Source organism: Carettochelys insculpta, chromosome 7 (genome assembly GCF_033958435.1).
Source record: "Carettochelys insculpta isolate YL-2023 chromosome 7, ASM3395843v1, whole genome shotgun sequence".
Taxonomy (NCBI): domain Eukaryota; kingdom Metazoa; phylum Chordata; order Testudines; family Carettochelyidae; genus Carettochelys; species Carettochelys insculpta.
The window spans coordinates 11,613,643-11,630,812 of NC_134143.1; the positions used below are offsets into that span (position 1 = coordinate 11,613,643).

General features: G+C 39.1%; 1 protein-coding gene across 5 annotated transcripts in view; it reads left to right on the forward strand.

The window, feature by feature from the left end:
- The window catches only part of KAT6B (lysine acetyltransferase 6B), a 202,408-nt gene extending 191,548 nt beyond the window's left edge, over window positions 1–10,860 (forward strand). For all 5 annotated transcript variants that reach the window (XM_075000016.1, XM_075000017.1, XM_075000018.1 and 2 more), the window contains 4 exons: window positions 2,581–2,740; window positions 3,357–3,623; window positions 4,952–5,249; window positions 8,191–10,860. In XM_075000016.1, coding sequence (XP_074856117.1) covers window positions 2,581–2,740; window positions 3,357–3,623; window positions 4,952–5,249; window positions 8,191–10,664 — 3,199 coding nt within the window. In that variant the 3' untranslated portion in view covers window positions 10,665–10,860. The remainder of the gene's footprint in view (window positions 1–2,580; window positions 2,741–3,356; window positions 3,624–4,951; window positions 5,250–8,190) is intronic.
- The last annotated feature ends 6,310 nt before the right edge of the window (window positions 10,861–17,170 follow it).

The window sequence follows — 17,170 nt, forward strand, 5'->3', positions numbered from 1 at the left end:
AGACACTTTAGCATATGAGTATTTTTATGCACGTGAATAGTTATGTACTTGAGTTCATTAAGTTCTTCACATATGTGTGTTTGCTGTGTCTTTTCTGTGTCTGGTTCCAGACTTTTGTTGTCTGCACTACACTCTATCCTTCCAGATTTCCCTGCACAGTGAAAGAGGCTTTCATGAGCAACAGTCACAGTCAGAGTCTCTTTGTACCTGGCACAAACAAATATGAAAGCATGACGCCAAATTCTCTGTTAGTATATGTTTAATGGAGCTCTGTTGCCTTCATTGAGCCTGTGCAAATTTATATCAGGAGAATTTGGCACAAAGTCTCTGCCACTAACAGCATCCAAATTTTAAAAATCAACCCATGAAGTGTAGAAGAAGGGGATTAAATCAGATACACGTGGCTTTTATATACATCTACACATGGAATTTCCCCCTTGCAAATGTAACTAGATAGGGATAGTTGGCAAATTGTATTTTTTTTTCATATCTATGTGCCCTTCAGTTTATTAAGTTTCTTAATGACCATGGTAGAAGTGGGTCCCAAGGAGAACCAGAAGATTGCCTTGCTCTTTAAGTTGTTGATCTTAGAAAAGAGAGACTATGGGGAATATGACAAGCGTGAACAAGGAAGTATTATTTACCCATTCACATAACACAAGAATGAGCATGTGGAAGGGAGCCATGCTGGAATTACATAGGGTAAACTGCAAAGAACGGGGCAGTCAATCCCCAGTGCTGGTAGCTATCCCAATACGTAAATTTACCAAGCCAGCACAAAACAGTTTCCATAATACCATATTGGTTACCCAGAAACAACAACCATTTCCCTTAGCATGACCCAGCCTTAGGTCTCTACACAGATACCCAAGTCAAATATGATGAGGGCTACTGAAAATCTTAATTATCATATAAGAAAGTTCTACCATTCCTAAGGGTTCAAACACATTACATACCAGGCGAATGAATATTTCAGATCTTACCAAAATACCTTCATGTAGCCAATTCTTATTAACTAAACTAAAAAATTACTAAAATGGAAGGAGTGTGTGTTTGTTAAAGGATTGGTTTACATCCAGGCATGAGTACTGTTCTCACATGAGCTTCATAGTAGAGATGGTGAGCTTTGTAGTTGCAAAGAGTTCTGTCAGAATTAGTCCGTAGTTTATGTATGTATAGCCCGATGTCCATATTCAGGAAGATCAAGCTTAGGACTAGAGATCTCAGTCTTGCAAGTCAGACTTCCCCTGATGAAGCTTCTGCAGGTGCAGAGAAAGGATCAGGATCTAAAGGGTTTTTATAAAGTTCCAGACCATCTCCTGACAGCTTAGAGCTCTTGGGCAATCAGAGATTTCCAAATAGACCCATTTCCCAAGCATCACTGGTAATTAGTTGTACAAATTACCATAAGCCAGTTACCTTCTACCATTCAGAGATGATTTGCCATACACTTCATAGAGAGAGAAATACAGTATAGACAGGAACCATTTTGTTACATCATTAGAGGTTAACGTGTGTGTAAACACACAAAAACACACACATTATCTACTAATATGTCCTTAAAGGTTGATTTTTGGATCATTTATCTTGCAGCTTAACTGTGTCTGGCCATGCATCCCACTTTATATAAGATTTGTTGTAATTATATGGTATCAATTACAGTGATTTGCGTGGTCATATCCTAATTAGATAATGTCACAGACAGGGAAGCGTTACGTACACCTTTCCATAATATGGGCACTAGGGTCACCAATGAAGTTGAGGCATCAGGTTTAAAACAGATGTAGGAAGTAGTTCTTCACACAAGGCATACATAGGAGCTCTTTGCCGTGAGTTATGGTGAAGACCAAAAGTGAAACTGAATTCAAGAAAGATGATAGGCTCTTAGCCAGGGATACACTTGTGTGTCCCTAAACCTCCAAGTACCAGAACCTGGAACTAGATGAGAGGGAATGGATCTCTCAAAGCTGCCCAGTTCGGTTCGTTCCCTCTGAAGCATCTGGCATGGACTACTGTCAGAAGCCAGGGTACTGGGCTTACATGGCTCATTGGTTTGACCCAGAGTGGCCATTCTTATGTGTCATTTCTTTTTCTGTTATTAAAATACTTGTATTTGTAGTATGCTTCTCTGCTCAATCAGACTGGGTTTACAGGAATGATACTTTAGTCATTAACCTTCCCATTTTTAAGTGCCGCTGTACCATGTGTGTTCTGCTTTGTCCTAATAGGTTCCGTGTCAAAATTAGGGAGATTTTTATGGCAGGGATGGGCAAGGTCCACCCCAGCCATCTTCCAAATGTGTGTAAAATTCTGCTGCTGCCCTTTCCTCTTCTTTCCTTGAATTAATCCCGTTTAATATCTTTTACCTTGGAAATTATGCTCAATTTTGTTCTGATGAGAAAACACCAGCATGAGCAATATTTCTCCTGCATCCATGTGCACCTGGAGGGCTCCATCTTCCCTTTTATTTTTACCAGTACCTCTCTTTTCAAAGCAGTTATGCAGGAGACTTAAGATGCAAAATGACTTTGTTTTTGTCTTGGTGTTTTTCTAAAATCAACAGTTGCCTTTGAATTCTAGATTTGTAATTATTAGAAGGGAAAAACTGATCACAAGCCACATGGAGAAACTGAAAGCTAATCCACGTGTCAATGAAGTAGATCCTGAATGTTTGAGATGGACTCCGCTGCTTGTTTCTAATGCTGCAGTTTCTGAAGAAGAAAGGGAAGCTGAAAAAGAGGTAACAGTGCCAATTAGAATTTTTTTTCCTTTGGACTTCTTTTCTCATCTTTACCATTCAGTAGTAGGCTGCCTTAAATACAGCATTGTTTAACATTGCCAGATCTTAGTTATGTGCAAAATACTGACTGTGTAACACTTCAGTAGTAATCAGTTATAACTCAGGGTTTTTGGAGATATAGTAAGTTTTGGAAGATCGATATGAAAAATTAAACTCAGTCTCACGTGTCATGAAGTTTTACTTGCCATTTCTGAAGTAGTCCAGGAGCATGGAATCAGATCAGATTTGGAGCAGAACTCAAAGGTTGCAGTGTCAATCGATTCTTTGTGTTTATGAACTTGCTCACAGTGATCCATGTCACTGGGCATGTAATGTAGTGCTAAAGGTCTTAAATCAATTCGCTGCATCATTAATAGTGCTAAATATCCCATGAAATGCAATCTTCTTTGATTTGTTATCTTAACTGTTGTAAAGGAGCTACTAGATGATTCAGCTGAAATGTTGCTGCTAAGACAGCAGTGCTAATCAGGGTTGACTTATTGTAAATCTGTAGTTGAATTTAAGAATATGGCTAATACTGTTTCAGTGACCCATTATTTTAACCCCAAACCTTCAGGCTGAGCGTCTGATGGAACAGGCTAGCTGCTGGGAAAAGGAAGAGCAAGAAATATTCTCCACAAGAGCTAATAGTAGGCAATCACCTGCAAAAGTACAATCTAAAAATAAGTACTTGAGATCTCCAGAGAGTGTGGCAGTGACTGGAGAGCGAGGGCCATCCACAGAGCAATCTAAAGAAAGCAGTGAGGATGAGGAGGAAGATGAGACTCATCAAAGTTCACCTCCACGACTGACCAAACCACAATCGCTGGCCATCAAAAGAAAGGTATGTCACTTTTAGCACTTCTGGTTCACATTGTTCAGTGCTCATTACAATCAAAGCCTGTTTGTCAAAAAGATGTTTTGAAAAGACAGGAGTTTTTTCTGTTCACAAGCTTTCATTAAGCTGTTGGATTTTCTAAAACCTAAACTGTGTTTGTACAGTGAACCTGCCCTAGTTCTTAGCCGTTTTCTCTGCAGTTGGGTTTTCCTTCCGAGTTTTTTTACATGATTACAAATAATGGATGGCTCTAAATGTCAGTATTAAGATTTTATTTTTAAACTAAGGACTGCCCTCTGCTGTTTAGGTTGGCACAGACTAAACATTTTAATTGGCTCTTGCAGATCTTTATTTGGGGTTGCTTTGCCCCTTTGTGATGGAGTCACATCTATTGTGTTTTCTCTTGTTGATAAGGTAGTAGGATAAGAGTGTTTGTAAAGCAAATGTATTTTTAAGAAAAACTTGTTTCTTAAAATATTACTTTTATTTTCTTATACAAAGCCGCCTTATGCCAAGAGGTAAACCATCTAAATTTTACTTAAATGTGAATATTTAATTTTATTTTGATGAAAATCACATTGAATATTTTTTGTTAATTTACAAACCCAAATGTTAAGCTAATTGGCTTAATGCATATATTTACATTGCTTTGGTGTGAATTTAAAGATGAGAGTCCCGTTGTGCATATTTTAGACGAGAGAATTTTAAAGTAGATGTGAGTCTTTCAGTAATGAATAGGGAACAATGGAAATATAGCTCACTGAAATTTTAGCTGGACCTATTCAAACCCTTCTTTTCTACAGCTGCCAAACTGTAACATTGTTTGGTGTGTTGCTCCTATTTACACCAAGTTTAACCTTGGGCTTTTTCTTTTGGCAATGTGCTGTTTACCATGTACTGCTTGTTTATAAGCAGCTTCATAATTTTTAGGAACATGAGATCTAAAAGTATAAGCTGTGCATTTGAGTCTTTCAAATGTAGGTGCAATTATGAACCTCTAAGTGTACAATCAGGTGTTTGTAAGCATAAATATTCTATAGAGTACTGTTGTGAATTTTTATTTTTCTAGCCAGAATAAAATCTGGAAGCCCAGCCTAAACTATAGATACTAATTTTCACCTTCATAACACAAAGATTATGGTGTGCTTTCTGTCTCGGATGGCACATGCTCACTGCTTAACTGTATTGCTTCAGTGTATAGTAGTAAAAAGTGTAATCTAGATTTAAAAGTGCAACCTAAGGTAATTTATAAACTGATAAGTAGACTAGACCCTCATATACTCACTTCACAAAATTTACTTGGTCCATTGTTATATTTTTGGAATTATTTTTAGAGACCTTTCATCTTGAAAAAGAAAAGGGGTCGTAAACGCAGAAGGATTAATAGTAGTGTTACAACAGAGACAATTTCTGAAACCACAGAGGTGTTGAATGAGCCCTTTGATCACTCAGATGAAGAGCGACCAATGCCACAGCTGGAACCTACTTGTGAGATAGATGGTGAAGATGATGACTTAAAGCCTGTGATCAGAAAAATATTCCAGTATCAACCTGATAGGCAGAACAAGAAGGAAGAGGAAGACAAAGAGGAGAAAGACAATCATTGTTGTAAACATGATGATCAGTGTAAAAGTAAGATGAACATTATTTTTAAACTGTGTTAAAGTTGACTTGTTGGCTTTTCAAAGGCAGCACCTGCTTTTGTTGTTAACCAGCAGGTTAGAGACCAGCTTTTGGTAGCTGTTGAAATGTTAACATTTCATTATCAAAATCAGGTGCATTTTTACTAATGCTTTGTCCCTGTGAGAGATCCTTTACACATTTAGTTCCCTTTTATCTGCTTGCTTTGCATGGTAGCTTGAGGCATGTTTCCTTTTTCAGTATATGTAATGTTTAGTTTTTCTGCTCCCTCTGTCCTGCTGTAGCTTGCTCAGCACATTATTCCTGATCAGGAGAAAATTAGCAGGTTTTATTTCCATTTGAGATATACCTGTTTTCCCCATACGGGAAAGAACAAAAAAAGTTTATCTACAACAAACTAGCTCATTCTAGGCCAGGAAAAACCAAGAGATTTTTCACTTTAGTTTATTCCATGAAACCTATAGCTACACAAAGAAAACATTTATGCCAGTGACTTTTTTGCAGTCAGCATTGATAGCAGTTTAGTTATGAGAACTACTGAAATTTGCATTGTTCCTCAGCAACAATATGTCCTTTTCACTTTGTTTGGCAATTCTGCAGAGCTATATTAATAAACTGAGACCTTGCGTTTTTCCACCAGAAGCTCCCGGAGACTTTTGTTTCCGCCTTTCAAAATAGCCTGGAGCGGTTTAAGCACTGGCACAACTGCCAAAATTGTCCGTTCTTCTGTTGATTCATAGGGCGATGCTTAGGCCTAGGGTCCCAGGTCTTCCCTAAAATGTGCACAACAGTTTATTTAATGCACCTCTTAACAGCTGCTCACCAAGTTTGATTTCAAGGATATTGCCCAGCTGGAAAGCTAAAGATATGAAGTGAATTCACCAATGAGCGGTTTTGGGAGAGTCCTCATCTTTTTCCCATTTAACTATCAGGTGGAAAAATCAGTTTAATTCCAAATTTGGAATGAGTTATGTTTTCCTGCATAGAAACTTTCTCAGAAGCTGCAGGTATCTGTTTGGTACAGGAGAGCAAATAGTTTTCAAGATATGATATAAAGTTAAATTTTGTTGACCAACTGAGAGATCCTCTGCTGATGCCTGGTTTGCACGCAGTTTTTGTACCAGTATATCAATATAGTTTTACCAGTAAACCCCTAGTGTGGGTCCCATTCTACCAGAGTAGAGGTGCCTTATCCTGGAATAGTTTATCCCTGTTCCTGTAGAGAAATAAACTGTACTGGTGTAAGTAGACTTGGATCCCTCGCAGCAGGGCTGTACTGCTGTTACTATACTGATACTTGCGTATAGATCAGGCCAAAGAGTCTTATTACATTTGCCAACTATTGTGTGCTTTTGGAGTAACCCTTTTAGAGGCCGTTAGTTTTTTGAAGCTGTGTCTTTGAAGGCAGCTATATGAAGCACTGAAATATATTTCTTTCTTGTTGTTTTTGTAATCAGTTGAATTGATTTTTTTATATTGCCTGTACTTTCAGTTTTATTTAGCTCTGTTTCAGACTGGTTTTTTTTGTGTAGCATCCCTCATACACCCCCACCCCAGTTTCCAAACTAAACGAGCCCAGTTCTTTTAGTCTTTCTTCATAGGTCACGTTCTCTAAACCTTTGATCATTCTTGTTGCTATTTTCTGGACCCTTTCCAATTTCTCCACGTCTTTCTTGAAATGCGGTGCCCAGAATTGGACACAATACTCCAGCTGAGGCCTAACCAGCGCAGAGGAGAGCGGAAGGATGACTTCTTGTGTCTTGTTCATAACACACCTGTTAATACATCCCAGAATCATGATTTCGCTTTTTTTTTTTTTTTTTTTTTTTTTTGCAACGTCATGACACTTTTGACTCATATTTAACTTGTGGTCCACCATAACCTCTAGATTCCTTTCTGCCATCCTCCTTCCTGGACAGTCGCTTCCCATTCTTTATGTGTGAAACTCATTGATCCTTCCTAAGTGGAGCACTTTGCATTTGTCTTTATTAAGTTTCATCCTGTTTACCTCAGACCGTTTCTCCAATTTGTCCAGATCATTTTGAATTTTGACCCTATTCTCGAAAGCAGTTGCAACCCCTCCCAGCTTGGTATCATCTGCAAACTTAATAAGCGTACTTTCTATGTCAGTATCGAAACCATTGATGAAGATATTGAACAGAACCAGTCCCAAAACAGACCCCTGCAGAACCCCACTTGTTATACCTTTCCAGCAGGATTGAGAACCATTCATAACTACTCTGAGTGCGGTTATCCAGCCAGTTTTGCCATCCACCTTATAGTAGCCACGTGTAAGGTGTAATTGCCTAGTTTGATAAGAATATCATGCAAGACCATATCAAATGCCTTACTGTACAGTAAATCACTTGGCAGGCTAGTTTATCTCACTAGTAGGAGAGATTTAAAATTGTAAACTTTATAGCATTCTGTTCTATTCTGCAAATTAACTCTGTATTCTGTTTGTCCATGACATAGGAATACTACAAAGTGAGTAAATAGTTTATATAAATCACAGATTAGTAGGGGACACTTCCCTTTATTTAAAAATGTTTTTGCTTAAAATTCAGGAAGGACCAAATGATTTTTAAATACATATATAGTCATGGGGTTGACTATACCATTGCTACAAATAAGGTGGCTGTCCACATTTAAGTCAGCTAATATGCTCTAGTGTGTAAAACTTTTATACAGTTTTACTGAGTAGGAAGCAGTGGATGTCTAGGAAATATTGCCCTGCTTACATGTGTTGTTAGATTGAAAGTTTCTATTTACTAGCTGTTTAACTTTTAATTATCCAAAGTTTTTTTAAAAAAAAAAAAAAATGTATGACTTAATTTTGGTTTAATGGATGGAATGTTGGTGGAAATGGATTTGTTTATGCTAATTAAGAACTTTTCTTCTTCTTCTTTTCTCTGTTCTCTGCTTCCCAAAGACAACACAGAGGATGTAGCTATCTTAGAAGAGAAAACTAAAGACAATCCTGAACCCTTGAGGTGTAAACAGGGCTGGCCCAAAGGCATGAAGCGTGGTCCATCTAAATGGAGGCAGAACAAAGAAAGGAAGCCTGGTTTTAAGCTTAATTTATACACCCCACCTGAGACTCCTATGGAGCCTGACTACCAGGTAATGGTGGAGGAACAGAAGGCAGTATCTGAAGATAAGCCCTGCCAAGTTCCTGCTGTTGCAGTGGAAGAGATTAAAGAGCCTATTAAGAACTTGCAGCCTCAAGATGAAGCAAAAGAGTTGGAACCTGAGCCTCTAAACCCACCCAGTGAACCCTTTGAAAGCATAGACAATAATCTAATGAAAGTAGAAGAAAAAGAAAGGAATGCAGAGGAAGATGTTGTCATTGCAAAAGATCAAGATAAAGACCCACAGGAGGAAATGTACGTGCAAAAAGATGAGCCTGAACATTTGGATGATCATGAAGAGGAAGAGGAGGAAGAACCATCTCACACTGAGGATCATGATGCAGATGATGAAGATGATAGTCACATGGGTTCGACAGAAGTGGAGAAAGAGGAGTTACCAGGAGAAGCCTTCAAAGAAGTGTTAGAGAGCCAGCAGTCTTTTTTAGAAATAAATGTACAAACTGCTAATTCAAATCAGGAGGACTTAATGGATTGTAGTGTTGACCTTGCAGCTGAGTGTCAAGGTGACCAAAAAGAGCTTACTGCGGATTCAGAGCCTGTGCCTGAATCTGATGACGATCACAGAGATGATAATCAGGACCAAAAGGACAATGAAGAATTAAATTCTGGTTTCAAGGAAGAAAGTACTGAACCCATAGAGATTGATTCAGAGACAGTACAAGCAGTTCAGTCTCTAACCCAGGAAACAAGTGAACAGGAAGATGCATTTCAGGATTGTTCAGAGACACAAGAGGCATGTAGAAGCCTGCAGAATTACACTCATACTGACCAAAGTCCGCAAATGACCACACTGGATGATTGTCAACAATCTGACCACAGTAGCCCAGTCTCATCTGTCCATTCTCATCCTAGCCAGTCAGTTCGTTCTGTTAATAGTCCAAACGTTCCTCCATTAGAGAACAGTTATGCTCAAATCAGCCCAGATCAAAGTGCCATCTCTGTGCCATCTTTACAGAACATGGAAACCAGCCCAATGATGGATGTCCCATCAGTTTCTGATCATTCACAACAAGTTGTGGATAGTGGGTTTAGTGATCTAGGAAGCATTGAGAGCACAACAGAAAACTACGAAAACCCAAGCAGTTACGATTCTACAATGGGAAGTAGCATCTGTGGAAACAACTCTTCACAAAACAGTTGCTCGTATAGCAACCTTACATCCAGTAACCTAACGCAGAGTAGCTGTGCAGTGACGCAGCAAATGTCTAATATTAACGGGAGCTGCAGTATGATGCAACAAACCAACATCAGTTCTCCTCCTACCTGTAATGTAAAATCTCCCCAAGGCTGTGTTGTTGAAAGGCCACCAAGCAGCAACCAACAGTTATCTCAGTGCAGCATGGCTGCTAATTTTACACCACCTATGCAGTTAACTGAAATCCCAGAGACTGGCAATGCCAATATTGGCCTATATGAAAGAATGGGTCAGAGTGAATTTGGAGCAGGGCATTACCCACAGCCATCTGCCACCTTTAGCCTTGCCAAACTACAACAGTTAACGAATACCCTTATGGATCATTCATTGCCTTACAGCCATTCTGCTGCTGTAACTTCCTATGCAAACAGTGCCTCTTTGTCCACACCCTTAAGTAATACAGGGCTTGTTCAGCTTTCTCAATCCCCCCACACAGTTCCTGGAGGATCCCAAGCACAAGCTACTATGACCCCGCCTCCAAATCTTACTCCACCTCCCATGAATTTGCCTCCTCCCCTTTTGCAGCGTAACATGGCAGCATCAAATATTGGAATATCCCATACCCAAAGACTGCAGACTCAGATGGCTGGCAAAGGGCATGTATCTGTGAGAACCAAATCAGCCCCCCTACCCCCATCAGCAGCAGCTCATCAGTCACAAATCTATGGGCGTGCTTCACAGACTGTGGCCATGCAAGGACCTGCACGGACCTTAACGATGCAACGTGGTATGAATATGAGTGTAAATTTGATGCCAGCTCCCACTTATAATGTCAATTCGGTGAACATGAATATGAATACCCTTAATGCGATGAACGGCTATAGTATGTCCCAGCCCATGATGAACAGTGGATATCATAGTAACCATGGATATATGAATCAAACACCCCAATACCCTATGCAGATGCAGATGGGAATGATGGGAACTCAGCCATATGCACAGCAGCCAATGCAGACAACACCACACAGTAACATGATGTACACTCCTCCAGGGCATCATGGCTACATGAATACTGGCATGTCTAAACAGTCTCTTAATGGATCCTACATGAGAAGGTAGGCTCTTTGGAGAGTCATATTACCAGACTGGTGTATCGGATTGATCTGCACAAATAGGCGAGTACGATTTCAAAACCAGCAATTGGTGTGAATGCAAAAACATTTGTTGGCACCACGTTAAAAGCTGTATGCAGCAGAAAGCCTTAGACAAGTTTTTCTGTTTTCTTTCTTTTGTACCTCTCTTTTGTTTGTTTGGGTTTTTTTGGGGGGGGGAGGGTGGTGTGGGAGTGGTGGTTTTTTGTTTTTTTTGTTTTTTTTTTTTAAATTTTTAATTTTGACTGAAGTTCTCTGGAAAGGAAGAATTCTTTCTATGAACTGCAATTACGTAGCAGTCTGGTCCAGAGCCATTTTACGTGTCTGCTCCCATGACAAATGTGGATCTGTAGACTCCCAAAATTAGTACTGGACCCTGAGCTTTCTCTCCACTTCCCCCACATGTAAATGCCTTCTAGCATTTCATTTATTGTACATTTTGTTTCTTAAGGTGACACTTCTGCATGCCGCTAATGTCTTTGTTAGTGACAGTGCATTTTGTAGTACTGTACAAGTGTTCGTGCTTAACAGTAAGCCATTTCTTAAGTTTTTTGCCTTGATTAGGTTACCCTAGTTTGAGGGTAAAAAAACAAAACTATATTTTTGTTAATTATAAAAGTTGTAAAAATAAAAAAGCTGTAAAAGCTATTCACATTTTGGTTAGTTCAAAGGGTTTTATTGCTCAATGTTTGGTGTAAAGTTGAGACTCTTTTTTCCATTTTTGGTGACCGATTTCTTTTGGGGCGGTGGGAGGGGTGGGAATAAAAAGGCAGCTTTCTGTTTTATAAATGCAGACTTTTGTTGACTGAATGAAGCATATCTCAGTGTTTATTTGTCATGTTTTGAAACATTTTCACATATGTCCAAATACTTGGCAGGATTTTAAAAAAAAAATTGTGAATTTGGTGTAAAGTTGCTATTTTATGGAAATGCCTCTAACTTTACATTTTCATTCCATCTGTAGATTTTTCTATCTTTATAAAATATTGAAGTTATTTTTTAAGGGAAAGAAATAGAGCAGTAGCGTGTGAATAGTTCAAACTAAGCTTACTGATCGCATGTAAAAAGGCAAAAGCTATGTGTCTGTTTATATTGCTTCCTTTTTTTGTAGCCTTTGTACCTGTACAGAGTAACTGTAAGGGCCGTGCAGAAGAGGCTTGATACATGTGTAAAATAGGACCCAGTGACACTCTTGTATTTATCTGTTATCTTTTTAGTCAGTCACTTAAAAAAAACAAAAAAAAACAAAAAAAAAACAAACCAACCCCAAGCTGTACATTTTAACATAAAATAAATTATGATGAGCCATTTTTAGCCTCTTGTCTTTGTCATAGTCTGATGTTGCATGGGGAATTGTCATTTCACCTTACTGTGTTCATTATAGATCTCTCTAACAAGAGAGACTGATCCAAAGCCTCTTAAAATCAGTGGGTTCTGGATTAGGCTGTTAAATGCAGATGATGCTTCACAGCTGTGTATACTTTGTGAAAATAAAAATATCTAGGATAATTTAAAAATGAATAAAAGAAAATATGGGATGATTACATATATATAAAAGATGTTACAAAATATTTAATATTTAATGTAAAGTGCTTTGCTCTAAAAAAGTTATGCTTTATTAGAAGGCTATTTCAGTGTAGTTGTGCAGAGCTGTCTCTCAGTATTAAAGCTGTATTCTCTTTGTCCTTTGGACTGTTATCTTCAGTTACAATGAAGATCCAGATTCCAAGATGATGTATTACATATCCAGAGATGAACTTTCCTTACAGTTTTGGATATTTGAACAACTTTCAAAAGCAGTTTGCAAATGCAGAAAAACTGAGAATGTCTCATAAGCGCAGTCGTCATGTCTGTCACATCTAGGTCATGTACACATGAAACAAAATCACGAAAAAGAAATATTCTCGTGAGACTTGCTGAAGGTGTTTCTACACTTAAAGCTGATATATCAATTTTTTTCATAATTTCAATTGAAAAATGCAGTAGTAGTAATAAAAGTATATAAAAGCAGTTTCATAAGAGGGAATCTAAATGAACAGAAAAGTCAGAAATGTGTGTATTACTTAACAGAAACCTCACACCTGAATAATGATGTGCGGTATGGTCAAATGAAAGCTCTGGTCCTGCAAGCTCTTACATTTGTGAGGTGTCTTGATATGTTTAAGCCATCCCACATGAATGTGATGGGATCACTTGTGTGAAGTTAATAAGATTGGCCATATTGAGTCAGATCAAAGTGCCTCTAGCCTAGTATCGTATCTTCTAACAGGCAAGTGCCATACGCCACAGTGAGAGTGAACAGAACAGGTAATCATCAATGTGATCCCTCTCCTGTCATCCATTTCCAGCCTCTGACAAACAGGCTAGGAACACCATTCCTACCCATCCTGTCTCCATGAATTTATCTAGTTCTTCTTTGAATCCTGTTCAAGTTAAACCTGTTGATTGAACCCTGTTAAGTTATTTCACATATGTAGGTGTGTGCATGAACAGGGGCTAAACTTGTTGAGAGCATCATAACTTTGAACTTCTGTCTTTCTGGAGTTTCAGCTGTCACCCATAGTGCTGCATTAAGGGCATGGTCATACGAAGAGTTACACAAATGCTTATCTTTATGTACTGAATATTCTGTAGAAACCAGAGAGACTATGGAGTGTACATAAAGCTAAACACTTGCTTACATGTTTGTAGGAGCAGCATCTGCCCTAATGTTTTTGCCATAGCTTTTTTAATTTTAGGAAACTACAACAAAGAGAATGAAGAAAACACTGCTTATTTCAATGTGTGATGAGAGATTAAAACATGCAGGATTGTGTGTGTGTGTAGTTTTCAGACTGAAGCTCTGCAGCTCTGTATGTTAAATGATTGCACATTGAAATAAAAGCAGCACATTATGTGACTTCTGTTTGTATATTTATATGAAATCCAAAAATAAAGACAACTGGGCCTTAACCACTGCTGTGTCACTCCACTTTTACACCACTGTAACTCCTTGGCACACCAGGCCCAACTTGTACATCAGTGCCTGGTGCTCTGATACTGAGCATGCAGATGCTAGAATATTGCTAGTATTTGCATTGTAATGTACGATTGAAAGTTTTGTGGAAAAGTTTGTTCTATGTGCACACAATAAACACTTTTCAAACCCTTAATTTCAAAATCAAGTTACATTGACGTGGACAGATGTTGCTGACATCATCTGAGTTCATTTGTAACAACTCTCATTTTTAATGTGTAGTTGTAAGTTGATAAATCTGCTTTATAAAATTTTGCTCTCTTCTCAGATGGATTGCTTTTAGTTAGCCAGATAATCACTTATCACGAGTGTGGCCAAGTTTGCTGCAGTCCTATAAAGTTTGTTTATAGCCAGCAGTCCTGGCTCTACATGTTCTGTGCTGTTATTTAGCCGTAATTTACCCCTAAATATCTTCTAAGAGCCCAATAAGCAGTGGAAGTGGTGATAATGCTGCTAGACCATATTTACTTTCTGTGGTCCAGCAAATTCTCGTGTTCGGCACTGGTCAAGTCCCAAGGGTGCCAGAATAGAGAGGTTCAACCAGTATTCAATGCCATTGCTCACTTTGGTAACAAAGAAGTTTTGACTTTTTTGCTTCTGCTGTCCTTGCAGAACTAAAGAGCATATCAGCTGGGTTCTCTTCCTACAAGTCAATCAGTTTTCTTTAGCTGAATTGTCATCAGCATTATTTGCCAAGACTGAGTTTTGCACAGGTTCTACTATAGGAATAATTGGAAGAACATGACGTTTGAGTGTGAAGAGGGCCCACTTAGAGAGCAGAACGTTTTTATTGTGGATGATGTTGGTCAAGATGGAAAGAACCCACCTGCCTCTGAACTTCTGGCAAATTTGTATGGTTGGCAGTGAGATCAGATCTACACTAACAGCTTGTGCTAGAGAAGTTATATTGGTCAGAAATAGAATGTGTGATCCCTGATTGATAGCTGTGCCAGCAAAAGCAATAGTGTGCATGCAGTTAGACTGGTGCTTTTGCCTTTATAGCTTATTTTGTTGTGGTAGTGGCAGGGTGGAGGGGGCTGCCTGGAATAAGCTAGACAGGCAAAACGCATGGCCAAATATTTCACATGTAAGCTAAGCCCACTTGACGTGCAAGCCACAGAATCACAGTGCACTGAAACACCACCTCCAGATGCCAGCTTTGCTCAGTCCTTTGTCAGTCTGTCAGCGGTAAGTGATTAGCACTGCACACGAAGATTGGGTTAGATGAACCAAATAAAGAAGGCCCAACCTGCGAGCTAATCCTATTGGAAGGAATGTAATATCAACAGAAAGCATGTGTTGTGTAATCACTCCCTGATGCAAAAAGCTTTTAATAAGCTCACTCTCCCTAATGTCTGCACATGAGGGTTTGTTTGTTTGTTTTTTAAAAACATTGGAAAATTAACTACCTGTCAGAGTGGCTGATACAAAACTGTTTGGTATGTTATACATATATACATAATAAGAATGGTGACAGTGGAATAACCCAACAAACTGTGATGCCATGTTTGTATTGGCAGATGAAGAATTTCCCCGTTTAATACAAATAAAGCCCAGATCCTCAAGAAGGTGAGGAAGGGGGCGGGTGTTCCCCCATTTCCCTTTGCTATGATAGGGATTGTGGGTGATAAACTTGAAAAACTCGTATGTGCAAAAACACATTGGGATCCTCTGATGGAAGGTGAGATAGTAATTTTGTTATACAGTGTTTTATGTTTGAGTATATAGTATAAAAGATTGTCCCAGCGTTGCATGGGTCCTTAACTCATTTTTTTGTGTTTATTTGTTTAAAACTGTCCTGGAGTGGGGCTGGAGGTGAGGGGTTCAGTATGCAGGCTGTCCCAAGGAGAGAGGACAGCCACAGCCTTCTCTTATTGCAGCAGCTTTTGGTCTAAGTCTTTCAGCTGCAGGACAAACAGGCGCACACTCTGAAATACCTTCACAGTAGCTATCCCTTTCTCCACCCCCGCTTCCTGCTTTCCCACTGGGATTATAGTTGTCCCAGTTTCCATTTCTGGCCCCTTACTGCCCCCTGTGGTCATTATGCAGAGTAACTGTCTCTGCTACCAGAGTCCTCCTTTTCCACGTTAGGAGAAACAATATCCTTCTAGGCACATCCCATTGTCCTGGCCCAACCAAACACTTACCTTGCTTTAATTTATGATACAAGGAAGTTGCATGCCAAATTTAGTGGCCCTAGCTCTTAAAGCTTAGGGGAAATAATTGGCAGTCCTGTAGCACCCTAAAGACTAACAAATTTGTTTGAGCATGAGCTTTTGTGGAGAAGACCCCCTTCTTCAGTTTAGGAAGAGTTCCTGAACAAACAGAGGCATGGATGGACAGATAGACAAACTTGAATATATAGTAAATTTTAGGATATAGTATTTCCTATTTGTGCTTGCCATAACTTCAGATTATTGTGATAGTCCTTTTTTTTTCATGTGGCAAGCAATCAATACAACAAAACCCATGTCCAGAGTCAAGATAGCAGATGTTTGTTTCTTTCTCAGCCAGCTTGCTCTCTACTTTTTTATTTATCATTTATTTCTATCTATTCTCTCAGTGCCTTCAAGCCCCAGTTGTTGCCCATTGTACTAAGAGATGTACAAACACAGAACAGAAAGAATGTTAGCCTCAAGGCAGAAAAGACAGTCTAAGACAAGAGACAGCCGATGAAGACAGGTGGGGAATACATGAAAACAATGAGAGCACACTACGATTGGAAAAGACAAATGAGAAAAGGCCATCTGGAGTCTCTGGCTGTTCTCTGCAGTTCTTCCCCAAGACCATGTGACCTCTGACCTTGCATTGCTGACATTTTAATATTCTCTTCCTTTTCCTGTACCCTTGATGATGATGATGATTTTTCATTCTTTTTGTACAGAACATTGTGTTGATTTTACTCAGCCAGGCCCTAGTTTCCTAGAGAGCAGCACCCAGAAGAGTCCTTCAGCCTTACATGGAGACCAACTAACTTGGCTGATCCTGTGCTATTTTTAGACCGCTCAAGGTATTGGACTCTAATCAATTCCTTTCAGAACTCGGGTCCTGTTGATTGTTTTTCATCTTTTTTGGTGCAGTGACAACGTGCAGATTCTTAAAAGCCAGATGGCTCAGATTTGTGTTTTGTGGGCTGATGAGTTTGCTTGTAGTCCTTATCCATCTAGGTTGAAAGATCGTAAGATTCCTCCTATGTCGTGGGGAGTGCAGAGAATCAGTCTTCAAGGCTGCCAGGTGGCAGTCCCTTCCAGCTATTAACAACTGCTCTAACAGGGGGTCTTAGCTATATTCATAGCGTGGGTCATATTTTAATACGTAGTCTTTCTCCCATTGACTATGGAAAAACATCTCTGAGGTAAGTACAGCAATTGTTTATATTGGAAAGTACCCTTATGGAAATATTTTTAAAGTTTCTTCAGATGCAACAAGCTGCTGGACATAAAAAAGAGCCAGTTATG